Raw genomic sequence first — 22,371 nt, 5'->3', positions numbered from 1 at the left:
TATTAATTATTTTATTACTATATAATAAATAAATAGATAATCTAATTTGAAAATTTGATATAAATAATCAAAATAAAATTTATCTTATATTATTCTATTATCATATAATGAAAAAATAACTATGTTAATGTCTAAATTTATGTAAATAGAATAGGTAAGAATCAATATTTATCTCATATTTATCAAAAGTGTCTTTTAATTTTGTCTAATATATTACTTATAAAAAAAAATTTTGTCTAATATATTGAAGATGCTCAAGGGTCTGAGATCTACTTGTAGGACTGGAGATAGGGATTGGCATAGGAAGGAAAGGCGAGAGAACGTAAAGGAGAAGAAGAAGAAGGTATAACCATTTCCCAAAAGCCCTAACTGCACGGCCATCTTTGATTTTGATTGAGACCCAACTATCTATCTAGTTATATATCGTGTCTTTGTCTTCATGATCATCATCATCCATGGTATCTGGCAAGTTGGTTACTTGGACACTCAATTTTCTTCTTCCCACAGATCCATGGCGGGCGCTTCTGAATTATTTTTATTCTAGGGCTTCGGGCTTTTGACTTTTTTTTTTTTTTTTTTGCATGTTTTGGAAGTCTCTGCTTTTCAGTCTATTTTGGGCAGGGGTGGTGTTGTTTATGTTTTTAGAGTTGCTGTGCGAAGATCTTAGATGGGTTTTGGAGCTGGGTCTATGCATTTTGTTGATGTTTATGGTTTGGAATTTGATGGGTTGCTTGTAGATTCTTGTTTGATGAATATAATTATTGTTAAGCTGATTTTATATGCTTAGAAATCTTGTTGTGGTGGCTATAGTTATTGTTGTCCTGCTTTTGGTATTCTCATCTGTAGTATGCGTATATATAATTGAGTGCGATATGTTGTTACCAATGTAATTATAACTCCAACAAAATCTAAACGTACAGGGAGCATTGGCTGTACCGTTGTATAGGCTTTTTTGATTTGCAATTTTCATTTTGGAATGTACTTGAGTTGGGCCTTTTTTTCAGTGCATCGTTATGGAATGGAATCTTAAGTAGAGGGCTTACCCCACCCGCCTACTGATCAAGGGCTGAGAATAAAGTTAAGCTTGACCCATAATTTTTTGAGCTTTTATCCACCAGAGTACAGAAGGAGAGACGCATCTTGTCGGTAAACATAGTGAGTTAGTGGAAATAGACGTTGACTAAGGTTCTTCTCTGTGATTTCTACATTTATATTATCCTATTGGGGCTTGATGATATTTTAAGCTGCATATGCTTTCGTGTTTTTTCTGGTGGTTTTTTACTTTGATTTGGTCATAATTTCAGTTGTATATCGTTCTAATATATCGAGTTGCTTCTTCAAATGGTGTTCAAAGTTTTATTGCATTTCATTTGAATTTGTGCTTCTTTTTCTTATCTTTTGGGTGGCAACTGATTTGATTTATTGGATCAGATTAGATCTAAGCCAGGGGCATGAAGACTGGTGTTTCATTTACAGAGTTTGCCCTGTGGAAGTCAGTTGAGAATCGGTTTTATATACTCTGTAATGCAAGTATACGGTGGAATTTTTGCATGAATTGGATTAAGCTTCTAATCATGTTCAGATGATGAATAGAAACCTTATTGGGTGTCAACACCATCTGGGTTGGTATTCAAGTAATTTTGTCAAAGGCATCTGTATCTAAAGACTGTGGGTGGTGCTTGAAGTTTTTTTTTTTTTTTTTTTTTTTTTTTTTTTTTTTTTTTTTATCATAAATTGCAGGCAATTTGAAGCTATTTGGTCTGATTCAAGCAAGTTGCATTATAGGGCCTGGCAGACTCTTATTACTTATCTGGGTCATCTTTGGATGCCATACCAGTTCATCCAATTTTGTTGGATTAAACTTGTGCTTTAGTGTGGTTAGTATTGTTGACCCAATGCTTCAGTGACTGACTTGTGAAGGTTGTATATCCTCTCTTAATAATGTTGGCAGGCATGTGATTTATTATTTACACTCAATTGGGGGTCCTTCCATTTCTCAGAAGTGTTGATTAAGTATCATGCTGGACTGTTACCTCTGAGAGTTCTGTTTCTAACAATCTTCGGGGTAGTCTTAATATGGTACTTCCTGCTGTTGCACCTGTGCTTCTGATTTCAATTGTATATGTTGACCCTGGAAAGTGGGCAGCAATTGCTGAAAGTGGTTCCCATTTTGGGTTTGAACTGGTAGCATGGATGCTTGTTTTCAATTTTGCTGCTATTTTATGTCAATACCTGTCAGCTCGGATTGGCTTGGTCACTGGACGAGATCTTGCTCAGGTATAGCTTTCTTTGCCTTTAGGTTTTACTTGTGGTATGGAATTATTGTTTTATTTTTCTCCATTGTTGCGTATTGTTAGTTTTCTGGTTTGTTGTGTCAACCTTTAACTTTTATTTTATTTTTACTGTTTTGATAAGTATGTCGACCTTCACCCTTTCACCCCTTTCACCCTTGTAACAATGAAATGTATGGAATAAGAAAATCAATTAGAGAATTTTGTTTATGAATTTTTTTTTACTTTTACACTGTAGTCTGGTTTGATTCGTTAATAATAATGTGAAGAAGGCAGAGTACTAAGGGTTAAAAAATTTCTACGCTCTGCCTGGCCCATAGGCAGATTGGTTATTAGGTGTATATGCCTGCATGTCTGCCCTGAATGTGGTTTTCAGAACGTGGTTCCTCTGAAAAAGCTGGCTGCATTCTTTTTAAATTTTTTTCTTCTCAGTTCTAGTTCATTATCCATATTAGCATTGATTCCTTTGCTTCCCCCACTAGGCTACCAATGCACATAATCATAAAAAAAAGCTCAAAGTTGATGACAACTCTCTCTCTCTCTCTCTCTCTCTCTCTCTCTCTCTCTCTCTCTCTCTCTCTCTCTCTCTCTCTCTCTCTCTCTCTATTTTTGTGTGTGCATGCTGTCTTTGCGCATGCATGTGCGTGTGCACACGTTTATAATTATCTAATTTGTGTTCTTTCTGAATTATTATGCCAAAGATTTGCAGGGATGAGTATGATAAGTTCACATGTTTATTCTTAGGAGTCCAAATAGAGCTTTCTGTGATTGTGCTGGATCTTACCTCGGTAATTTCTCATTCATCATCATGATACCTCTTTACTTTTTTCAAAAAAGATTATTTTAGTGCCTGCTCTTTAGAATTATGACTGAACTGGGGATGCAATTTAATCTTTGATTTTCAGCATTGATTACAAGCTTTGTTTTATCCCTAACATATGATTACACTACTTTTGCTAGATCTTGGGCCTTGCACATGGACTTAATCTTCTTTTTGGGTGGGACCTGTTCTCTTGTGTCTTTTTGACTGCTATCAATATTATTTTATTTCCACTTTTTGCCATCCTCCTGGTAAGTGCTTTCATGTGCATTCTTTTTGGAAAGTTCGTTGTTTTCATTGTTATTTATATAGATTTTTTAATTTAATGTTGCAGGAGAACAGCAAGGCCAAGTTCCTATGCATATGCATATCAGGCTTTATCTTGCTTTCTGTTGTTCTTGGAGTACTGATCAGTCAAACAGAAATTTCACTTTCCATGAATTGGATCCTAACAAAGTTATGTGGGGAGAATGCATTTGCACTGATGAGTCTTCTTGGGGCAAGCATCATGCCTTATAACTTTTTTCTCCATTCTTCTATCTTACAGGTGTCTTTGCCTTCTATCCCCTTTTATTTGTTTCAAACTATACAAATATTTTCTGGTTTCCGAACCATGTGACTCATTGTATTTAATGTGCATATGCATGTCTGCACCTATTTATTTTTATCTTTCATTTCTTACAAGTATGTGAATGAATCTGGCATTCCATATCTACTTTAAATTTTACTGCCACTGTAGCTTTGAGGTAGAAAATTTACAATGTTTGGCTTTGTAAACTTTGTGTTGCAATAATGCATGTGCATGGGATACCTTGTTGCTCCGCTGGATCAACATTAAATCTTGGATTTTGGCCTTTTGATATAAATTTTCATTTGTGTCTACGGTGGTAGCCTTGGAGTTAATGGCATGCATGCGTGTTTGCTTTAGTTTAATTTTTTTAAAATAACCTGTAAAAGATTTGATCTTGTAATATTAGCATGGTGCTCTAGATTGTGTGACCTCCGAGATAACTGCAGAAGAAGGCTAAATAGGTGTCTCTTTGTGATGAATCTGGAAATGATGTAGAGAATAGGAAAATACTGTAGATTATACCGATCATTCAACAACCTACATGATACCATAGTTAAGAAGGTGAATAATTTTTTTAAATGCAACCGTAGTCTGCAACCATTGGTTGGGGTACGGCTTTCCCAGGCATCGGCTACGCCTGCATTTCTTTTGCACTGTGTTTATGTAGGGTAAATAATTTAAAACAAAGATATATACGGAAGAAAGGGACACAACTATATGCTATCCGAGTTCAGATAGATTGTAATGGATTGCTATGAGTTTTAAATTGTGCCACATAGCATTATGTATGTGATGATCAATTGTGGTGAAAAGAGATTTAGACAATCAGCAGTCACTATTAAAACCTTGAGTTGTTGACTCCATTTGGTTGGTGAGTAGATAATATATGTAGGTCCTATTGAGTTGTTGCTAGAGCCCAAATACAATGAAATTATTTTGAAAACCTCAGATTGTGATATCTCATATGTTAAGGATGTAGGTGGTGTATGTGATTCCGCATTGCTTGGGAAGGAGAAATTTTTGCTCTTTATAAGGTTTCAATGGGGCTCTAATTGTATCATTGACTAGTCCTTTTGGAGTATAGACTATGTGGTTTGGGTCTTCAATTAGGGCGTTACAAATGGTGTCATAGTCTATCCCAACCAGAAATGTTGGACTTGAGCCGTGCCACCTACAACGGATAGGCTTGACGAGGACGCCGTGGAGATTGTGATACCCCATATGATAAGGATAAGGGTAGGTGATGTATGAGATCCCACATTGCTTGCAAATGAGAAGTTCTTGCTTTTTATAATGTTCCAATGAGACTTTAATTGTATCATTGACTAATCCTTTTGGAGTATAGGCCATATAGTTTGGGCCTTCTATTGGGGTGTTACACAGATGGTTGGACAATAATACATGCTAAGAGATGCCCTATGTCCTGATAGCTGTGGTAGGAGTTCCTTGTATGTTACAGCTATGGTATATGATCGGTATATATTTTGATTGATCCGCAGGTGGAGTCATATATTGGTCTCTTTTAACTATCCTTGGACATTGTAATGGTTTTTAGTCAGTAATGCTGGTAACCCTACATTAATCGTACTTGTATAAAGTTGTTTCATAGAATTTTGGTGTGATGCAAGGGTCATCTTCTTAGAAAGCTTTCTTGAAATATATTTAAATTGCTAAAGATTAATGACATGAGTTTTTCAATGGAGGATGATTTCCAACCATTGAACATTTTTTATGTTCTCTTCAGGTAATTAGACCACTCTTGTGAATGGTAGTGAAATGGTTTGAGTTGTTTTGGGAAAGGAGAGAAAAAGTTGAATAAAAATATTATAAAATTAAAAAATTGTTTGAATATAATTTTTGTTTTGAAAATTGAAAAAGTTGCATTGTTTTTTGTGTTTTGTTTAGAAGTATGGGAAAGTTGTATTGGATTTTGTGTTTGGATAATGATTAGATAAAAAAGTTGAAGATTTGAAATTGAAATGCGTTTTGTGTTTGAGTGATGTTTGGGAAAGAAATTATGAGAAGTTTTGAAAATATTTGAGAATATCTCATTACCCAAACAAGGCCTAATTCTTGTTGATCGTTCCATGTCTACAACACAGCAAGCTGAACTACATCATTGTCATGGTTTCTTCTTATCAGCACTTGCACACATGTTGCATAAGTGCTTTTCTGTACTTCTTCATCTTGTTTTCTTTGTGGTTTACTTAAAATTTAGTACATTTTCCAGGGTCATATATATGTCCTGTTTGAAGTACCTTATAGGCGGAACATGTCTTGATTGCACTCTTTTCCTTGAATTGTTATATATATGCATATAGACACACACACACACACGTATATGAAAACATAATTTGCTGATATTATTTGTAACTAGTTCTTTTTAGCCATTTGTTCATGCCGAAATAGTGTAAGCAAAACGATATTCTGGTATGGCATGTTTCTCAGTCATAGCGCATTAATAACCCTTTTGTCTTTCTCCCAAGTAACTTTCTTTGACTTATTTGTCATGGCATATGCGAAACTTACATTATAGTCATAAAAGCATACTTCATAAAATGCGAGACCATAATGAATAATATATACTGTATGTAACATGTGATTTGACCTCCCAAGTTTTGCTCCTCCCCCTCCCCAAGGGCGAAGGAAACTGTCTACAATGATGTTGATCAGAGGTGTGCTTTTCTGAGACTTTGCTATCTGTCAAATTCTTGCAGCAGTCTCAGGGATCACCAAACATTTCCAAGGATGCCATGTGTCATAACCATTTTGTTGCCATCTTATGTGTCTTCAGTGGTATTTATCTGGTGAATTATGTGCTGATGATATCAGCAGCAAATGTCTTCTCCGGCCTTGTCTTGCTCACTTTTCAGGATTCAATGTCACTAATGGAACAGGTTTGGTTTGTTCTTATAATGCTGACTGCCACTAAGATAGTGTTCAGCATCTTAATAGATACTGATCAGATAAATTTCTTATCATCAATACAGGTGTTTAGGAGTCCCATTGCTCCCTTTGCCTATTTATTGGTTCTGTTTTTTTCTAATCAAATCACATCATTAAACTGGGGTCAATGTGGACAAGTAGTTTTGCATGATTTCTTGAAGGTAGACATTCCTGCTTGGCTTCATTGTGCTACAATCAGAGTTATTTCTGTTGTTCCAGCCCTTTACTGTGTGTGGAGTTCAGGAGCTGAAGGGATGTATCAATTGCTTATAGTCACGCAGGTGATGGTAGCTCTACTGCTGCCATCTTCTGTGATCCCTCTTTTCCGTGTTGCTGCATCAAGACCAATAATGGGTGTCTACAAAATCTCTCAGTTTGTGGAGTTTTTAACCCTCATCACATTTATTGGGATGTTAGTCTTAAAGCTTATATTTATGGTAGAAATGATATTCGGGAATAGTGATTGGGTAGCTAATTTGAGGTGGAACATGGGGGGTGGTTTATCTTTCCCTTACCCAGTTCTTGTTGTCACTGCTTGTGCATCACTTGGTCTGATGCTTTGGTTATTAGCCACCCCATTAAAATCTGCAAGTGCTGGATTAGATGCTCAGCTGTACCGAGGTACACCAGAGGCTGTACCTGGCACATCCACACACAGAGAGGATACAGATTTAACTGGAACTGGATACCATGGAGAGGCTCCTGTTCAGAAGCAAGAACCATTATCAGCACGAGGGAAGGATTTGAAGAGTCATTCAGATATGCCAGTTGGCTTTGATGTTGATTTGCCTGAACATATTATGGAACCTGATCAAGAGATTGATTTGACTACTGTTGTGGAAAATTGTTCTAAAGCTATACTTTCAAGCTCCCCCATATGTGGCATGGATGGATCAGCAGCCACAGTAGAGTCAGTCCCATCAATCCCACTTTCAACTGTTTCTAATGAGGTTTCTGATGTTAAATTTTTGGACAAAACTGTACAAGCTAAATCAATGTTCCCTCTTGAGAAGACTCTGGGAATTGAGGGAGAGCTACAAATTGAAAAAGATAATGATGAGGGAGACACCTGGGAGCCCGAAGAATCATCTAAAGGTCTGTCTGGGAGCACCCAATCTTTGATATCTGAGGGTCCAGGATCATTTAGAAGTCTCAGTGGGAAAGGTGATGAAGGTGGGAGTGGTACAGGAAGTCTTTCAAGATTAGCCGGATTGGGTCGTGCCGCAAGGCTTCAACTTGCTGCAGTTCTTGACGAGTTTTGGGGGCAGCTGTATGACTTCCACGGCCAAGCTACTCAAGAAGCAAAGTCAAAGAAACTGGATGTGGTTCTGGGAGTGGATTCTAAATCTGCCTTTTCATCCCTAAAAGTGGATACTACTGCAAAGGAGTTTTCTAGGTGCTTGCTGTCTGTAGGAGTTAAGGGATCTGATAATCTAATCACCTCAAGTTTATATGAGGCTCCCAAGCAGCAAAATGTGCAAAGGAATTCCGAGTCATCATATGGGGTTCAAAGGGGATCTTCATCATTGTGGTCCAACCCCATGCAGTTGTTGGATGCATATGTGCAGAATCCAAGCCACAATGTCCTTGACTCTGGTGAGAGGCGCTATTCTAGTTTGCGCAATCTACCATCTACTGAAAGCTGGGATTATCAGCCAGCTACAATACATGGTTATCAGATTGCTTCCTATCGAATGGCTAAAGAAAGAAACTCTGATAATTTGAATAATCCAATGCAGTCAGCAGCCTTGAGTACCCCCTCATTGGGTGTTACAGGCTACAGGGATTCAATTGCATTTGCGTTGGGGCAAAAGTTGCAAAATGGGTTTAGCTCTGGTCAGCCCTCCAGTTACCAGAACCCTTCAATATACCGAGAAAGTCCATTTCATTCAGAAAGACCAGCTGATATTATGGCAAGTTCAGCCAACACGAAAAAGTACCATAGTTTGCCAGACATGTCTGGATTCTCTGTTCCACAGCGGGATTTATATGTGACTGATAAGAGTGCTCAATGGGACCATCCCATTGGATATGGATCCTCTGTTCGTAGAACAGGTTATGAACCATCTTTACATCCAAATCCAAACTTGGGATTAAGGACCGGAGCTCCTTTGGCATTTGATGAACTCTCTCCATCAAAAATAAATAGAGATGGTTTTTCCTCGCAGTTGAGCCCCACTAGTACTGGATCCCTCTGGTCTAGACAGCCTTTTGAGCGGTTTGGTGTAGCTGACAAAAATCTTACCGTTGGGAGCGGAGGAGTTGGAAGCAGGCCAAGTTCAATAACTCAAGAAGCAACTTCTGTTGTGGATTCAGAGGCAAAGCTTCTTCAGGCTTTCAGAGATTGCATTGTGAAGTTACTAAAATTGGAAGGATCTGATTGGTTGTTTAGTCAAAATGATGGGGCTGATGAGGATCTAATAGACCGTGTGGCTGCAAGGGAGAGGTTTTTGTATGAAGCTGAAACTAGAGAAATGAATCGGGTGGTTCACAGGGGTGACCCTCAGTATTTGTCTTCTGAGAGGAAATTTGGTTCTGCAATGAGGAATAATGAGGTGAGTTTCAATAACTTTTTTATTTCCTCTGTTCCTCATTGTGGGGAGGGCTGTATATGGAGACCAGATTTGATGGTAAGCTTTGGGGTGTGGTGCATCCATCGGATTCTTGACCTGTCACTCATGGAAAGCCGTCCACAGCTGTGGGGGAAATATACTTATGTACTCAACCGTCTTCAGGTAAATATTTTTTTGCTAGTTTATGGTGTGAGCATATGTTGAGAATTGCTTGTTTGTGGTAATCATGGTCTCTGCGGTAAGATCAATGTCTTTCTTGCCCATTGTGTCTTTCTTGCCCATTGTTGATCAAGCAGAAAACAACCTTTTCATCCTTTATCTTTAGAGAGGAAGGTTTCACCCATCATTGTTCTTCCTGGCGTCTCTTCTTGATGAATACCTGCTCACTGTTAGGATATCTTGTTAAATCCATCTATCCTGGGGGATTTTTACACCCATTGTATCTATGAACGAGTACATTCCCTGATGAATATCTTTGAGTCTTTAGTTATACTTTTTGCAAAAAAAAAAAAAATCCTTTTAGCTTGGTGACCTTGACAGTGACTTCTTTTTATGAGTAGGGGATCATAGACGTGGCTTTTGTGAAACCACGTTCTCCAATGTCCCCGTGCTTCTGCCTTCAGATCCCTGCAACGTTCCTGCAGAAATCAAGCCCACCTGTTTCAAATGGAATGCCACCCCCAGCTTCAAAACCGGGCAGGGGGAAATGCACCACTGCAGGGATGCTCCTAGACATGGTTAAGGATGTAGAGATTGCAATTTCTTGCCGAAAGGGCAGAACAGGCACTGCAGCTGGTGATGTGGCTTTCCCGAAGGGAAAAGAAAATCTGGCGTCTGTCCTCAAACGCTACAAGCGACGATTATCCAGCAAACCTGTTGGTGTTCATGAGGCTTCTGGGCCACGCAAGGTTCTGACATCTGCTCCATACAGCTCATAGCTTGTTGCCATCGGTTTGGTTCTAGTGGTTCAGTGATTATAGGGCTTTGCTTGATTTTGGACAGCAGCTCCTGGTCCGGATCATCTGACCTCAGTGGTTTGAGGACTCTCTCTCTCTCTCTCTCTGATTGTGTATCATAGTGTTGCTGCAAATTTTATTCCCATGTGTTACATATACATGGTATGAGAATTATCTATCAAAAAAAAAATATACATGGTATGAGAATTGGTGGATGTGTAATTGCAGAAGAATCAATCAAAAGGGTTAGGAGAAAGGTGGAAAAATGATAATGTGTTGGGTACGTAACGCGTTGCTTCTCTGATGAGTTGAAAGCCACTATAGCAACTAGCAAGATGCTTCTTTCTATAGCTCATTTGCTGATTTTATTATTAATGCTAAACCAATGTCCAAACTGAGTGGGGAGATTCTCGACAATCATGCCAGTATATATATATATATATATATTTTTAAAAAAGAAGAAAACTGGAAATGGTATTAGGTAGGAACTGTTGAATTGTTTATTATATTTTATATGTGAATTTGAAAAAATTGTAATAATAAGATGAGATAAAACAATTTATGTATCCAAACTTAAGCTTAAGAGTAATGTTAGTGACCATTTCTATAAGAGAATTGTTACAGACAAACATATTATATAAAATATACGTATAAATTCATGTGACTTTATGGAATATATTAGATCCACTTTATTATAAAAGTAATTTTATAATCTGACATATCACATTAAGCCATATCAGTTTATGAGTTTATTTTTGTGGTTAAAGTATTTTTCTTTTTATAATATCACATTCCTAAGGAGATTATTTATTATATTATATTCATAGATCAAGTCTTTAACGTCATATTAAGAGATATTGAGGAAATGATTTAAAAACGATGATATCAGATTTTTAAATCTAATCTATAACTAATAATTTGTGAAGCATTAGTTTTTTCCACGCAAAATTCCTCTATAAATTTGTGTATATCATAATTTTTTAATAATTTATTAGCCGATTGTCTAGATTGGACTCGGAGAGCTTGACTTCGAGCGGTTTTATGTATTAGCAAAGGGTAATATTATAAGAGTTTTGCTACATATAAATAAAGTCGTATATTAATTTACGTACTAATATTGATTTATTCATATTTTAAATTTAAATTAATACTGTTTTCAATAAAATTTACTTTTTGATTAATCATATTAGATTGGTACACATATTAATACACAGTTATACTTGTAACTAAATTTTTCCATGTTATACATAACGTAGGAGTGGACAGTTTTTTGTGTACTCTATTTAAAAAAAAGTGAGAATTATTATTAAAAAATTAATTTTTTATATAAATTTCTTAATTTATCCATTATTTTTAAATGAAATATGAGCAGTACACGATCTAAAATTATAAATATTATTTTGAGTTAAGAAATAATAGTTTTATTTAATACAATTAGGAAATGATAGCTAGCGTGACGAATGACAACCAAAGTGACCAAATGCATTAATGTGTTTTTTTTTTTTTTTTCATAAAAAGGTAGAGAGTTTGAGCTCTCCTACGTACAGATATTTTTATATAATTTTTATGCATTACATTGATGTAATTGGTTAAAATAATTATTTATATTAAAAAAAATGATATAACCAATCACATTATTGAAATATACAAACTGTAAAAAATATGTAAAAATAACTCTATATAAAATATTAAAATATTTAAAAAAGAAAATTGAGTCTGTAATAAAGGTATGTCATTCCAATTTGTAATGCCGTACGAGGGGTAATTGACTAGGGAAAAGCTCCCAACAGCATGGGTGAAAACCCAATTTTAATACATGCCAATAAAATTCTGCCACTTAAGACATCTAATAAATTTCTATCTGCACTCAGGTGTACCGGATCACTTGCTTCTCTTCCTTCTCTTCTCTCACTTTCTTCCTCCTAGTGCTATAAATGATCAGTTTGTTCGATAGCTCGTTCGGTTAAACTCGAATTGAACTTGACTCTTGAAAAAAAAAAATTCGTTCATGAAAGCAGATATCCGCTCAATTTGTAAATGACACATACCTGACAAAACTCGACTTGACTCGACTAAGACTCATTTAGGCTCGTTCGTTTATGCTCGAGTCGATTCGTTAGCTCGACTCAATTAAAACTCATTTATATATTGATAAATATATACATACACTTATGCATGTATATATGTAGTATCTAATAATATAAGAATACCACTTTTATAATTAAATATATAATGTATTCTAATTACTTATATCTATATAGTAAATATACTTCATAGGTATATTTTATAATATGTATAATAAGTAGTCGATAAAATTTAATAATTTCATATACTAGTATGTAGGAACTATATATGAAATAGATATATGCTATCATATTAATTGTATGTATTAATAATATATATAGACATATAATATATTGTTATTTTAGATAAATATCAACTAGGAAGATATTAATTATTTATAAATTTTTTAATTTAATAGATGTTCTATTTGTTAGTTATATAAATTTAATATTAGTTATTTATTTATTTATATATTTTATTAATTATTAAATCTATTTCAAATAAAAAAAAACAATTCAAACTCGAGCTCGGCTCGACTTGAACTCGTTTGTAAGACGAGCTCGAGGTCGAGTTCAAGTTGAGAGTTTAGCTTATCAACTCAAGCTCGAACAAAAAATAAAAAAAAAATTTTCGAATTTAGACTCCAATATTTTGAGTCGAGTCGAGCCGAGCTCGACAAGTCAAAAACCGGCTCGGCTTGGCTCAATTACAGCCCTACTCCCTCCCCCACCCAATTGCAACCTCCCCTCTCTCTCTCTCTCTCTCTCTCTCTCTCTCTCTCTCTCTCTCTCTCTCTCTCTCTCTAAAATATACTCCTCGCTTTCTCTCTAAATTAAATAAATTAAGCACAAAACTCAGCATAGGGGCTGAGAACTAATAAAATTAACAATACTGCTACAGGTACCCGCCGTGGGGTACCCGCTGCGGAACCGCTTAAGCCACGTCAGCCAATATATTAAAAAAAAAATGATTGAAACCAGTTCGTGCGAAACCCATTTCAAAGAAAAATGCTATTTCAAAACGAAAAATGCTATTTGCACACTGCGTCGCGTACCCTTCGCGTACACGCCGTCCACATGGCACGATTAATGAAACGGTGCGTTGCGCACTGCATCGAGGATGACACCGGGGCTTATCGTTTCGCCTCCCCTCTTCCTTCACGTACAGAGTGAGGATGAAATTAGGGCTAGATGGCTGCCTCCACACTTATCTCCTTCACGTTCAGCGAAACCCATTTGAAAACCAATTCGTGCGAATGCCAATTCAAAACCAGAAATAAATCCATTGAAACCAGGTCTACCCATTCCAAGTCGTGCGAAACCCATTTCAAAACCAGAAATTTCAATAGATCTACTAGGTCGTGCGAAACCCATTTGAAAACCAGAAATTTCACCATTGAAACCAGTCGTGTGAAACCCATTTGAAAAAACCAGAAATTTCACCATTGAAACCAGTCATGCGAAACCCATTTGAAAAAACCAGAAATTTAACCATTGAAACCAGTTGTGCGAAACCCATTTCAAAACAAGAAATTTCAATAGATCTACCAGGTCGTGCGAAACCCATTTCAAACCAGAAATCTCACCATTGAAACCAGCTCGTGCGAAACCCATTTCAAAACCAGATATGTGGTGCACCTTCACGCTGCAGAAAACACCCATTTGAAGGCAGGTCGTGCGAAACCGATTGGTCAGCGAGCGAAGAAATTTCCCTCACTTTCGCACTTCTCTCATTGGTGATTCCAGAAGCCTTGCGTCCATTGTTGAGGTACGCGTTGTCAACTTGGTCTTCCTACTGTTTAGAAGTTCATCTTCTTTTGCATTTCGAGAATCCAAGTAGATTTTTGAAGGTGCAGGGTTTTGAAAATGTTGAACTCGGGAAACGATTTGAGTGTGGTCTGTATTGTCCACATTATTTTGGAAATCACCAGATCTTGTCCCAAGAAAAAGAATTTGGGCCTAGTTGAAGCATTATATTGCTCTGCTGAAGAGGTCACAAAAACAATTTGCTAATTTCAGTTTTGCCCGTGATTAGTAGGTTTGGCTTTATTGGAAGAAGAATAATCTTGTTCAATGCCTTGTTAGAACTTATAAACTTCAGAATTTTGATGACACAAAGTGAAGTTGTCCTTGAATCCTAGCCTGATGGCTTGGATGATTTTAAGATTTGGGGTAGATTTGGGTACACATTATATTAGAAGAGAAATTTTTAGGAATTAGGAACCCAATTTTTAAGACATTAATGCAAAACATGAACGTAGTGGGCTGAGGATGATGAAGAAGAGGCGTTGCATGTGAGACCTATATTGTTCATGCAAGTTGGCACATTAATTTGGTGAATTGGGTGTGGAAGTTTTAATTGGAGAAGTTACTCTTGGACATGCCGATATTATTGTTTATTCTGGTGTTAAACTTATGTCAAGTTTGAGGTGATATACTTTGGAGTTGGCTTACTCTAATTGATATCATTGTTGGGATGAAATAAAAATACGAGTAAATTGAATAATACTACTTATCAATATTATTATCTTTTCATCATCTCATAATATAAAATTAACACTGTATGAGAAGATGACTAAAAAAGCATGAATAGATTTTTTTAATATAAATTATAAAATTAAAATTATTTTTAGAGAAATTATATTGGTTGATTGTAAAATAGGATAGGAGGAAATTGTAAATGTATTTTACATAAGAGATTGGACAATCATAAGTTGAAAATAAGTACTCACAGCCGGATGTTCATTCCCACGCACAGATGTGAGATAGTTTAACAAGCATTCATAGACTGACCGAGAGAAATTTTTCATCTAATTTTGTAGCTTTGCCTTTGTCTCCTATAATCTAATTTTGTATTCTTTTTTCCATGCCTCAAAACTGAGCCCCTGCTTTTCGAAGTTCATAATCGGGATTTACAACAGAAGCTGATTGTTGTAGTTTGATCTCTACTAGAGCTCTGGCATCATTGTTTAAAGTCTGAGAATATGTCATCATCGACGACAACGTCTTCTTCATCTCTTGCCAAACAAAAGAGGGGTCATCCGAAATGCTTCTGTGAGATTGAAGCCCAACTGAGATACTCAAATACTCAACATAATCCAGGACGACCCTTCTTAAGTTGTCCAAAGTACAACAAAGAGGTAACTAAATTCAAATTTAGTTAAATTATTTTTTTGATGTTCATCTAACATTTTTTGCTTCAAATGTGTATAAAATTCTAGGGATTACCATATTGTAAGTATTTCAAATGGGTAGATGGCCATGAATACCCATTGTCGGACCCAAGTGAAACTCACACTGAAATTTCCAGCAAGGAGAAGGAGCTGAAGAAAAAACTGGTCGATATTGAGAAGATCATTATTGATTTGCGTAAAAGAGTAGACGACTTCGAGTTCATACTATCCAATAGAAATGAGGAGTTACTGAAAGAGTTGGTGGTTGTTGTACGTGAAGCAGAAATAAGACGTTCACGCATATTAGTCCGTGGGTTTTGGGCTTTAGCATTTGTTCTAGCATATTACTTGGTGGTTATGTAGTAATTTCAGATTAGTGTTAGAATTTAGTTGCTGCTGTATATATAATGATACTTCATATATTAGTGAAACTTGTGAACCATGTTTGCTACTGCACCTGAAACATGGTTCTCTTACAAGTGTGCCATGCATTTTTTGTCATCCATTTCTTGTATTGCATGGAAATGATTATGTGGTGGATGTTGTAGTTATGTCAAAACTGTAATTATTTTGTATTACTGAATGACTTTGCATGGAAATGATTCATGCGGCCAGTGGGATTTTAATATCAACTTCATGTAATCTTTTGCATGAAGTTTTGGTAAATTATATGGCCTCAAAACGCCAACTTTTAAATAACTTCTATATAACTTGCCTTATTGTCCTTTTTGCCTGTAAATGAGAAGCTCTTCAATGTCAAGATAGAAATCCAACTAAATTTAAGATTATCTAACTGTTAGAATAGGAGGAAACGGGTCTTCCATAGTATTGTCTTTACACCCAAATTAAATCAGCCCACATTCTATCATTCACCTCACTTAGTTAGTGAAAGACCATCCGAATGCTATTGCACATGAACTTGGGCAGCAAGAACCCAGAATATACAAACAATACTCAACATAAAACATGGTTCTCAAATTCCCTTCCCGACCTGGTGATGGAACACTAAATACATCCAACATTTTCAATAGCCCATACGCATGTTCCACATGAACTTCATTTCCCTGAATGACTTTGGCTAATCATGTACAGTCCAAATAGTGCCCCTTCAATATACTTCCTGCTAGGAGACATTCGGATTATATTCATTAATGAGTACCTACACAACACAATCCCAATTTTGTGTTAGATAAATTACAAAATTAAATTATGTGATTTATTGGTGATAAAATTCTTGGCTGTAGTCTGTATATATAATTTAAATTAAATCATTTTAAATGCATTCGTATATAGCTTCTGTAGCTATACAACTAATTCCAACAAGCAAATTCAATGACTATTACTAATATTTAAAATATAACAATACCAAGATTACCAAAGTTTTCAACATGTATTTGAATACTCAAATGATCCACATTACCAATAATAAACTTAAAAGTCACTGACCATCTACGGGTTGTGATCCATCAATTGGTTGTGATCCATCCATCCCAAATAACATCTGCAAGGAGTAATAGCAGTTTCTTAGTGTAATGTCAATATTACATTTCTCGCTAAAATAGCAATAGAAATATTACTATTTCTTGACTGGCGATCATTGATTCTTGGCGCTCCATTCGAGATTTTTCAATTATTGAGTTGTCTTCAACAAGCTGGTCATAACATAAAGATGGGCAAAAATATAATACAACCCAAACTGCCTTTTCCTAGCAAATAAGCTAGCAACCGAAAAATGTAAACTTTCTAAAGTTAATATACCTGCGACAATCCAACTTCACACATATCTTTTTCAGATGGGCCAAATAAATTCCGACGCGTATCTGGCAATGCTGTATCTCCTCCATCCCTCTAAAATAAAACAAGTAATCCGTGCATGTTATATATGGAATGCGTTAATAACATATCAAAACCAATTAATAACATGTGATATATTTGGACTCCCCAGTTTCGATAGTGAAGTACCTGTTTCCGTTTTCCCTTGACTGTTGCATTCTTTGCCTTCGCTTTAACTTTCCGCATCTCTTTTTCCATTATCGATGCTCTCCTCAGAGATGGTGGTCTGCCTTTTCCTCTTACTACTAGCGGACTGAGTACTTTCTGTGAACCCACACATGCAGCTGTCTCCGGTATCGAAGGAATAACATTGGAACCCGTGCATGTTCTTGATGGAGGTTCTTGGTTCTCACTATATAACTCAATCATTGAATACAACTTCTGTGTTGCATCCTCGGTATGTTTTTTTGAACCCGCAGCGTAAGTAATCATCTTATAACAGATATTCAACAGAGTAGAATATCTGTTAGCATCTGCTCGCTGAGCCCCTGCGTCATAGCTGCCAGCAATTAACGTGTACCTCCTCTTGATGTCCTTCCTCCATCTGTCCAAAATGTACTGATTTGGCAAATCTTTTATACCATTAGACTTAAACACAACCAAAATATGCCTGCACACTATGCCCCTCATCTGAAATAGCCCACACGAACACTTTGCAACTGTATCCACCTCACTAAAGTCCACTGAATATGTAACAAGCTTAGTGAAGTCTTCCACATGAACTTCATCCTCTACATGATATGTCTTTACACCACCATCTCTCTTAAGCAACTCTGGGGCCAAATCTATAAGACATTGCAGTTCTCGCTGAACTTCCCTGAATTTTGCATTCGTATATAATTCTTGAAACTTCTTCTCGATCGGAGATCTAGATATGCAGGGAATTGTGACGCTAAATGAGTGAAAGTCAGCGTTATTTTCATTCTCAATTTTCTTCTTCAAAGCGTTGTCAAACTGGTCGACAAACTCTTTCAAGTTTGTCTTCACATGAACATAACCATCAAAAAAAGCATTCATGCTCTCGCTCCGCTGCGTTGTACTCATCCCTGCCCAGAAAGAATCTTTCAAGAATGCCGGTACCCAATGCTTTCTGTCAGTATATAAACTTTTCAGCCAACTATTCTCCTCCAGATTGTAAGTGGTGATTAACTGCTCCCAAGCGCTTTCAAACTCTTGAACATTTTGGGTGTCATACACACATTTCATCAAAGCAGCTTTCATCCCACTTTTGTAGGCAGAATAGGAGGAAAGCTTTTCAGGGACTTTTTTCAAGATATGCCACAAACAAAATCGATGTCGACTTTGTGGAAAGACAAGAGCAATAGCATTCTTCATTGCTCTGTCTTGATCAGTGATAATAGCTCTAGGAGCTATACCATCCATACACTGTAACTAAGTCTTGAATAACCATACAAACGTTGCCGTATCCTCACTGGATATCAATCCAGCTCCCAAAAGAATTGACTGGCCGTGGTGGTTTACACCTACAAATGGTGCGAATGGCATCCCATATCTATTCGTCAGATATGTGGTGTCGAATGTAACCACATCACCGAAATCTTCATAGGCTGCCCTACTACGGGGGTCTGCCCAAAAGACATTCTTTAACCTCCCGTCATCATCTAAATCCATGGACGCAAAGAACCCAGGATTCTTGTATTGCATCCGCAAAAAATATTCCTGAAGTGCTCCAGCACCACCAGCGCCAAGTCGTAAATGTCGGGCCTTATCGATGTAATTCCGACAATCCTTTTCCAAAAACGGGAGGTTTTCGAAACCTCCCGCGCCAACGACAAGAGATCCGAAGCTCTTATTCATTCGGATACCAGCCAAATCATTTGTATCTAACACTCTTTTTACGGATTCAGACACTTCTCTATTACATCGAAAGAAGCGGGCTTTTTTTGGACTAAGGCCGTGGTTATGAATGTTATTAACTGTTGTCAACTCATACTTTCCGTCAACTTTTAAGACATTAATCTTCGCCTTACACTCCGTTTTCCCAGTCGGACGTGGTCTGGCAACATTCAACGTCCTATTACGGGTTTTCCCACCACGGGCACACCCGAGGGTGGCATATCTGACAGTCCCATCATCTCCCTTCTCAGTCCTTCTTGTCATCACTCCAAACCCAATATTCTTAGCATACTGCTTGTAATAAGTCATTACCTCTTCAAAAGAATTAAACCCCATCTTCGACTTGGGCTCCTCAATCGTGTCACCACCAACTCCATCATCTAACTGAGCTGTCTTGGCAACGACATCCGTGGTGGTTTCCATACCATCAGCTCTATCTTTTCCGCTTTCTTCAACTTCAGCGGAGGTACATGGGATATCAGTTTCGGGAGACAAGTCTTCTATATCATCTCTTTTGTTTGCGGCGGATCCAGTAGTCATAACAGAAGTTGGGTAACCAACATCGTACTAAAAGAAAAGCGAGCATTTTTTAATATCATATGACACTAATAAAGGCAATTCAAACTAAAAATTTACAAAAGTTTAAGAATACAATTGTATCACCTCTTGAATATTGAATGAATATTGGTAGCCATCTTGCTATTGCATTAGACCTGGTGACCGCGTAGGAAGTTCTCCATAGTAACCGTGCATGTGCATGTAATTTCTGAATGTTAGAGAAGTTGACGGTATGCCCTAACATGTTATTACACAAGTTATTCATGTACAAAATCCATGGATATCAACCCAACATAGTCCAACAAATTTACTAAAAAGATAACACACCGTGGTTGGGAGATTTGAGCTAGATGGTGTTAGGGGAGATGAGTGTTCTTCCCCTTTTTCCATGATGAGACGATATGAACTGTAAAATTCCACAAAAGTAGATAAAATATGCCTTACAAGTAGTACAAATTTAATGAACAACTTGGAAATAAACACAACTGAACTTGGAGCCGAAAGGTTAAGCAAAAGTTGATGAATCATTTAGTTCCATCAAACCCGAGTGAAGTCGATGAGTTAGATTTTATTTTATTTTGTTGCTTCAACTCATTGAGTTGTTTTATTATACAGATTCTATGGCATCTTTATGATAAAGATATTATACATGAAGAATCTGTGCACAAGAGGGATGATGAGAATCTATCAAATATGCTGATGATTCAGATAAAGTTTTGGTTAAGCAGTCAGAAAAATTCTTTCAAGTAAGTATTATTATTAACCTTTTTGCTTTTTTTAAAAAAAAAACAAAAGGGGAAACATATACTAACTTAACTTAAATTAGTTGTTCAAGATATGTTAACGACTTTGTAATTTCATTTCTTTCACAACGACTCTTCTTACTTAGTCAACAGATGAATATTTCCCATTCATTTTCTCCTCTTACCTCTAAGCCTACAGATGAATTTCCTATTCATTTCCATTCATCAAACTTAAAATACTATCTCTCCCATATTGTTCAACCAGAGATAAGGTTAGCACAACCCGAAAATCAATGGCCATCGTTGGAGCCATGCAAATACACAAGCAGTAAGTTTTTAAGTCCGAAATCACGTTAACTAACTACACATTCTATACAGAGTCGTTGACTAACAGAAGATTTTCAACATGAAAATAAAATAAAAACCCAAACGTGAGACCCACTAGATTTTGTACACAGACCCAAACGCAAATCTGCTGATTTCTAGAATAATGTGGACAATACAGACCACACCACACTCAAATCGTTTCCTGAGTTCAACATTTTCGAAACCTTGCAACGACAACAATCAACTGGGATTCTAAATGCGTACCTCAACAATGGACGCTGAGCTTCTGCAGCTTGAACCAATGGACGAAAACCTTCTGCAGCGTGAAGGTGCGGCTTTGAAATGGGTCTTCAAATGGGTTTTTTCTGCAGCGTTGAGGTCCGGTTCTGAAATGGGTTTCAGAGCTCTACTACATGCAACCGAGTTGCGAAACCGTGGGAACATCGGCATACCACGTCAGCCAATAAAATAATAAAATAAAAATAAATGAAAAAAAAAAGGAACAAAAAATTAAAAAAGAGAAGAAAACAGAGAGAGAGGGGGAAGAATTCATGTTAAATAGCAAAGACAGAGACGGGCGTAGAGATCGCGTCGTCGTCGTCGTCGTCATTGTGTCTTTCTTCTCGGCATCTGGATCATTGGTCTGCTACAGGCAACGTGATCTCTTCTTCCAGACCCAAAGACACCATTATAACTAAAAAAGAATACCCATAACAAAAATTGCAAACCCAGCATAAAGTTTGTGATTAGACCCTTACTTATTGTCCAATCTTGACCTGGACACTTATGGCTTCGCTAAACTCAGTAATGGAATTTTTTGGGATTTTGTTTTCCTACATCGTTTAAGCTTAGCAATATGGTCATAAGAGTACTATTGGGAGTACGGAAAAACAAATAATACAGAAAAGAAAAGAAGAGCTTAGTAATAATGACTTGTAAATGTAAATAAGGGAAAGGAAAAGAACAAATGAGTCGCCATTAACAGCACTAATAAGCTGCAGATGGTTCGTTGAAGTTCACAGAGGGAAAAGCAGAAGAATTTGAAGAGAGAGGAAAAAGTTGGTTTTGAGGAAGAAGAAAAATTATATTTTCAAGTGGCCACGTGGGATGCGGTGCCCCGCGGTTCTCCTGGCCGGTTGTAAATAGATTTTTCCAATGAAATCACTTTCAGACTCGTTCAAACATTTTACAACAAAAATCCCAATTTTCAAATGCGTAAAACGACTCTTGAAATATCTTCATTGTCTTGCGTAGAAATAATCGAACGCCAAAACGGCAATATTGCAAAGCCTGTACTTTTAACTCCTTCGAGATTCAACTCCATCCCGTCCATTTGATTTGTGAGGCAAAGCTTCAAAGCAAAATATGCGCATGAGCTCTATTCGATGCCGTGGCAAGCTAGAGAGAATGTATTTTAAAGCAAAAGAGAGGGGGATGTTGCAGCTGCAGTTGGGTGGGGTGAGGGAGAAAGATCACATTAAAATGGGTTAAAAATGAAGTTTGTGCTTAATTTGTTTAATTTAGAGAGAGAAAGTATTGGAGAGAGAACGTATCATAGAGAGAGGAATTTCCAGTTGGGTGGAGAGGGAAAAAGAGAGAGGAGGGAGGAGAGGGAAGAGAAGCAAGTTATTTACTACGCATAAATGTAGAGAGAAATTTA

General features: G+C 36.8%; 4 protein-coding genes across 17 annotated transcripts; 2 read left to right on the top strand and 2 right to left on the bottom strand.

The window, feature by feature from the left end:
- Nucleotides 1-204: 204 nt before the first annotated feature.
- LOC122280091 (ethylene-insensitive protein 2-like) lies at nt 205-10,440 on the top strand. Of its 14 annotated transcripts, none has more exons than XM_043091059.1 (11): nt 205-343; nt 1,432-1,622; nt 1,741-1,877; nt 2,001-2,079; nt 2,189-2,277; nt 3,036-3,079; nt 3,252-3,362; nt 3,446-3,658; nt 6,400-6,579; nt 6,673-9,363; nt 9,762-10,440. In XM_043091059.1, exons 5-11 carry the CDS (start codon nt 2,190-2,192, stop codon nt 10,137-10,139), a joined length of 3,705 nt encoding a protein of 1,234 aa, XP_042946993.1. In that variant the 5' UTR covers nt 205-343; nt 1,432-1,622; nt 1,741-1,877; nt 2,001-2,079; nt 2,189; the 3' UTR covers nt 10,140-10,440. The 14 variants fall into 14 exon arrangements, with proteins under 14 accessions (XP_042946993.1, XP_042946989.1, XP_042946987.1 ...); XM_043091055.1 differs by having other exon boundaries at nt 3,001-3,079; XM_043091053.1 differs by having other exon boundaries at nt 2,993-3,079.
- Nucleotides 10,441-15,204: 4,764 nt separating this feature from the next.
- Nucleotides 15,205-15,756, top strand: LOC122278639. The gene is made up of 2 exons (XM_043088821.1): nt 15,205-15,360; nt 15,442-15,756. Exons 1-2 carry the CDS (start codon nt 15,205-15,207, stop codon nt 15,754-15,756), a joined length of 471 nt encoding a protein of 156 aa, XP_042944755.1.
- Nucleotides 15,757-16,142: 386 nt separating this feature from the next.
- Nucleotides 16,143-22,297, bottom strand: LOC122279949 (protein FAR1-RELATED SEQUENCE 5-like). Its single transcript, XM_043090867.1, has 8 exons — nt 20,976-22,297; nt 19,969-20,047; nt 19,747-19,878; nt 17,356-19,650; nt 17,152-17,241; nt 16,971-17,045; nt 16,840-16,894; nt 16,143-16,552 (listed from the first exon to the last, which is right to left on the bottom strand). Exons 4-8 carry the CDS (start codon nt 18,607-18,609, stop codon nt 16,542-16,544), a joined length of 1,485 nt encoding a protein of 494 aa, XP_042946801.1. The 5' UTR covers nt 18,610-19,650; nt 19,747-19,878; nt 19,969-20,047; nt 20,976-22,297; the 3' UTR covers nt 16,143-16,541.
- On the bottom strand, nt 18,619-21,161 carry LOC122278638 (protein FAR1-RELATED SEQUENCE 5-like). The gene is made up of 2 exons (XM_043088819.1): nt 20,976-21,161; nt 18,619-19,650 (listed from the first exon to the last, which is right to left on the bottom strand). Exons 1-2 carry the CDS (start codon nt 21,159-21,161, stop codon nt 18,619-18,621), a joined length of 1,218 nt encoding a protein of 405 aa, XP_042944753.1.
- Nucleotides 22,298-22,371: the final 74 nt, after the last annotated feature.

The sequence above is a fragment of the Carya illinoinensis genome, chromosome 10 (assembly GCF_018687715.1).
Source record: "Carya illinoinensis cultivar Pawnee chromosome 10, C.illinoinensisPawnee_v1, whole genome shotgun sequence".
In the NCBI taxonomy this organism is placed as follows: domain Eukaryota; kingdom Viridiplantae; phylum Streptophyta; class Magnoliopsida; order Fagales; family Juglandaceae; genus Carya; species Carya illinoinensis.
The sequence above is the reverse complement of the archived record's forward strand: the minus strand, read 5'-3'. Positions and strand labels throughout refer to the sequence as shown.

Bases quoted from the DNA above. Each gene is read 5' to 3' on its own strand.
- LOC122280091 (XM_043091050.1), top strand. From the start codon at position 2,077: ATGGTACTTCCTGCTGTTGCACCTGTGCTTCTGATTTCAATTGTATAT. The intron at 2,278-2,992 runs GTATAGCTTTCT...ATTATGCCAAAG, and splicing joins CTGGACGAGATCTTGCTCAG to ATTTGCAGGGATGAGTATGA. The intron at 3,363-3,445 runs GTAAGTGCTTTC...TTAATGTTGCAG, and splicing joins CACTTTTTGCCATCCTCCTG to GAGAACAGCAAGGCCAAGTT.
- LOC122278639 (XM_043088821.1), top strand. From the start codon at position 15,205: ATGTCATCATCGACGACAACGTCTTCTTCATCTCTTGCCAAACAAAAG. The intron at 15,361-15,441 runs GTAACTAAATTC...ATAAAATTCTAG, and splicing joins GTCCAAAGTACAACAAAGAG to GGATTACCATATTGTAAGTA.
- LOC122278638 (XM_043088819.1), bottom strand. From the start codon at position 21,161: ATGCCGATGTTCCCACGGTTTCGCAACTCGGTTGCATGTAGTAGAGCT. The intron at 19,651-20,975 runs GTACGCATTTAG...CTTTTCTTTTAG, and splicing joins GCTCAGCGTCCATTGTTGAG to TACGATGTTGGTTACCCAAC.
- LOC122279949 (XM_043090867.1), bottom strand. From the start codon at position 18,609: ATGGATGGTATAGCTCCTAGAGCTATTATCACTGATCAAGACAGAGCA. The intron at 17,242-17,355 runs GTACTTCACTAT...GTTTTATTTTAG, and splicing joins TCAAGGGAAAACGGAAACAG to AGGGATGGAGGAGATACAGC. The intron at 17,046-17,151 runs GTATATTAACTT...TGTTATGACCAG, and splicing joins GTGAAGTTGGATTGTCGCAG to CTTGTTGAAGACAACTCAAT.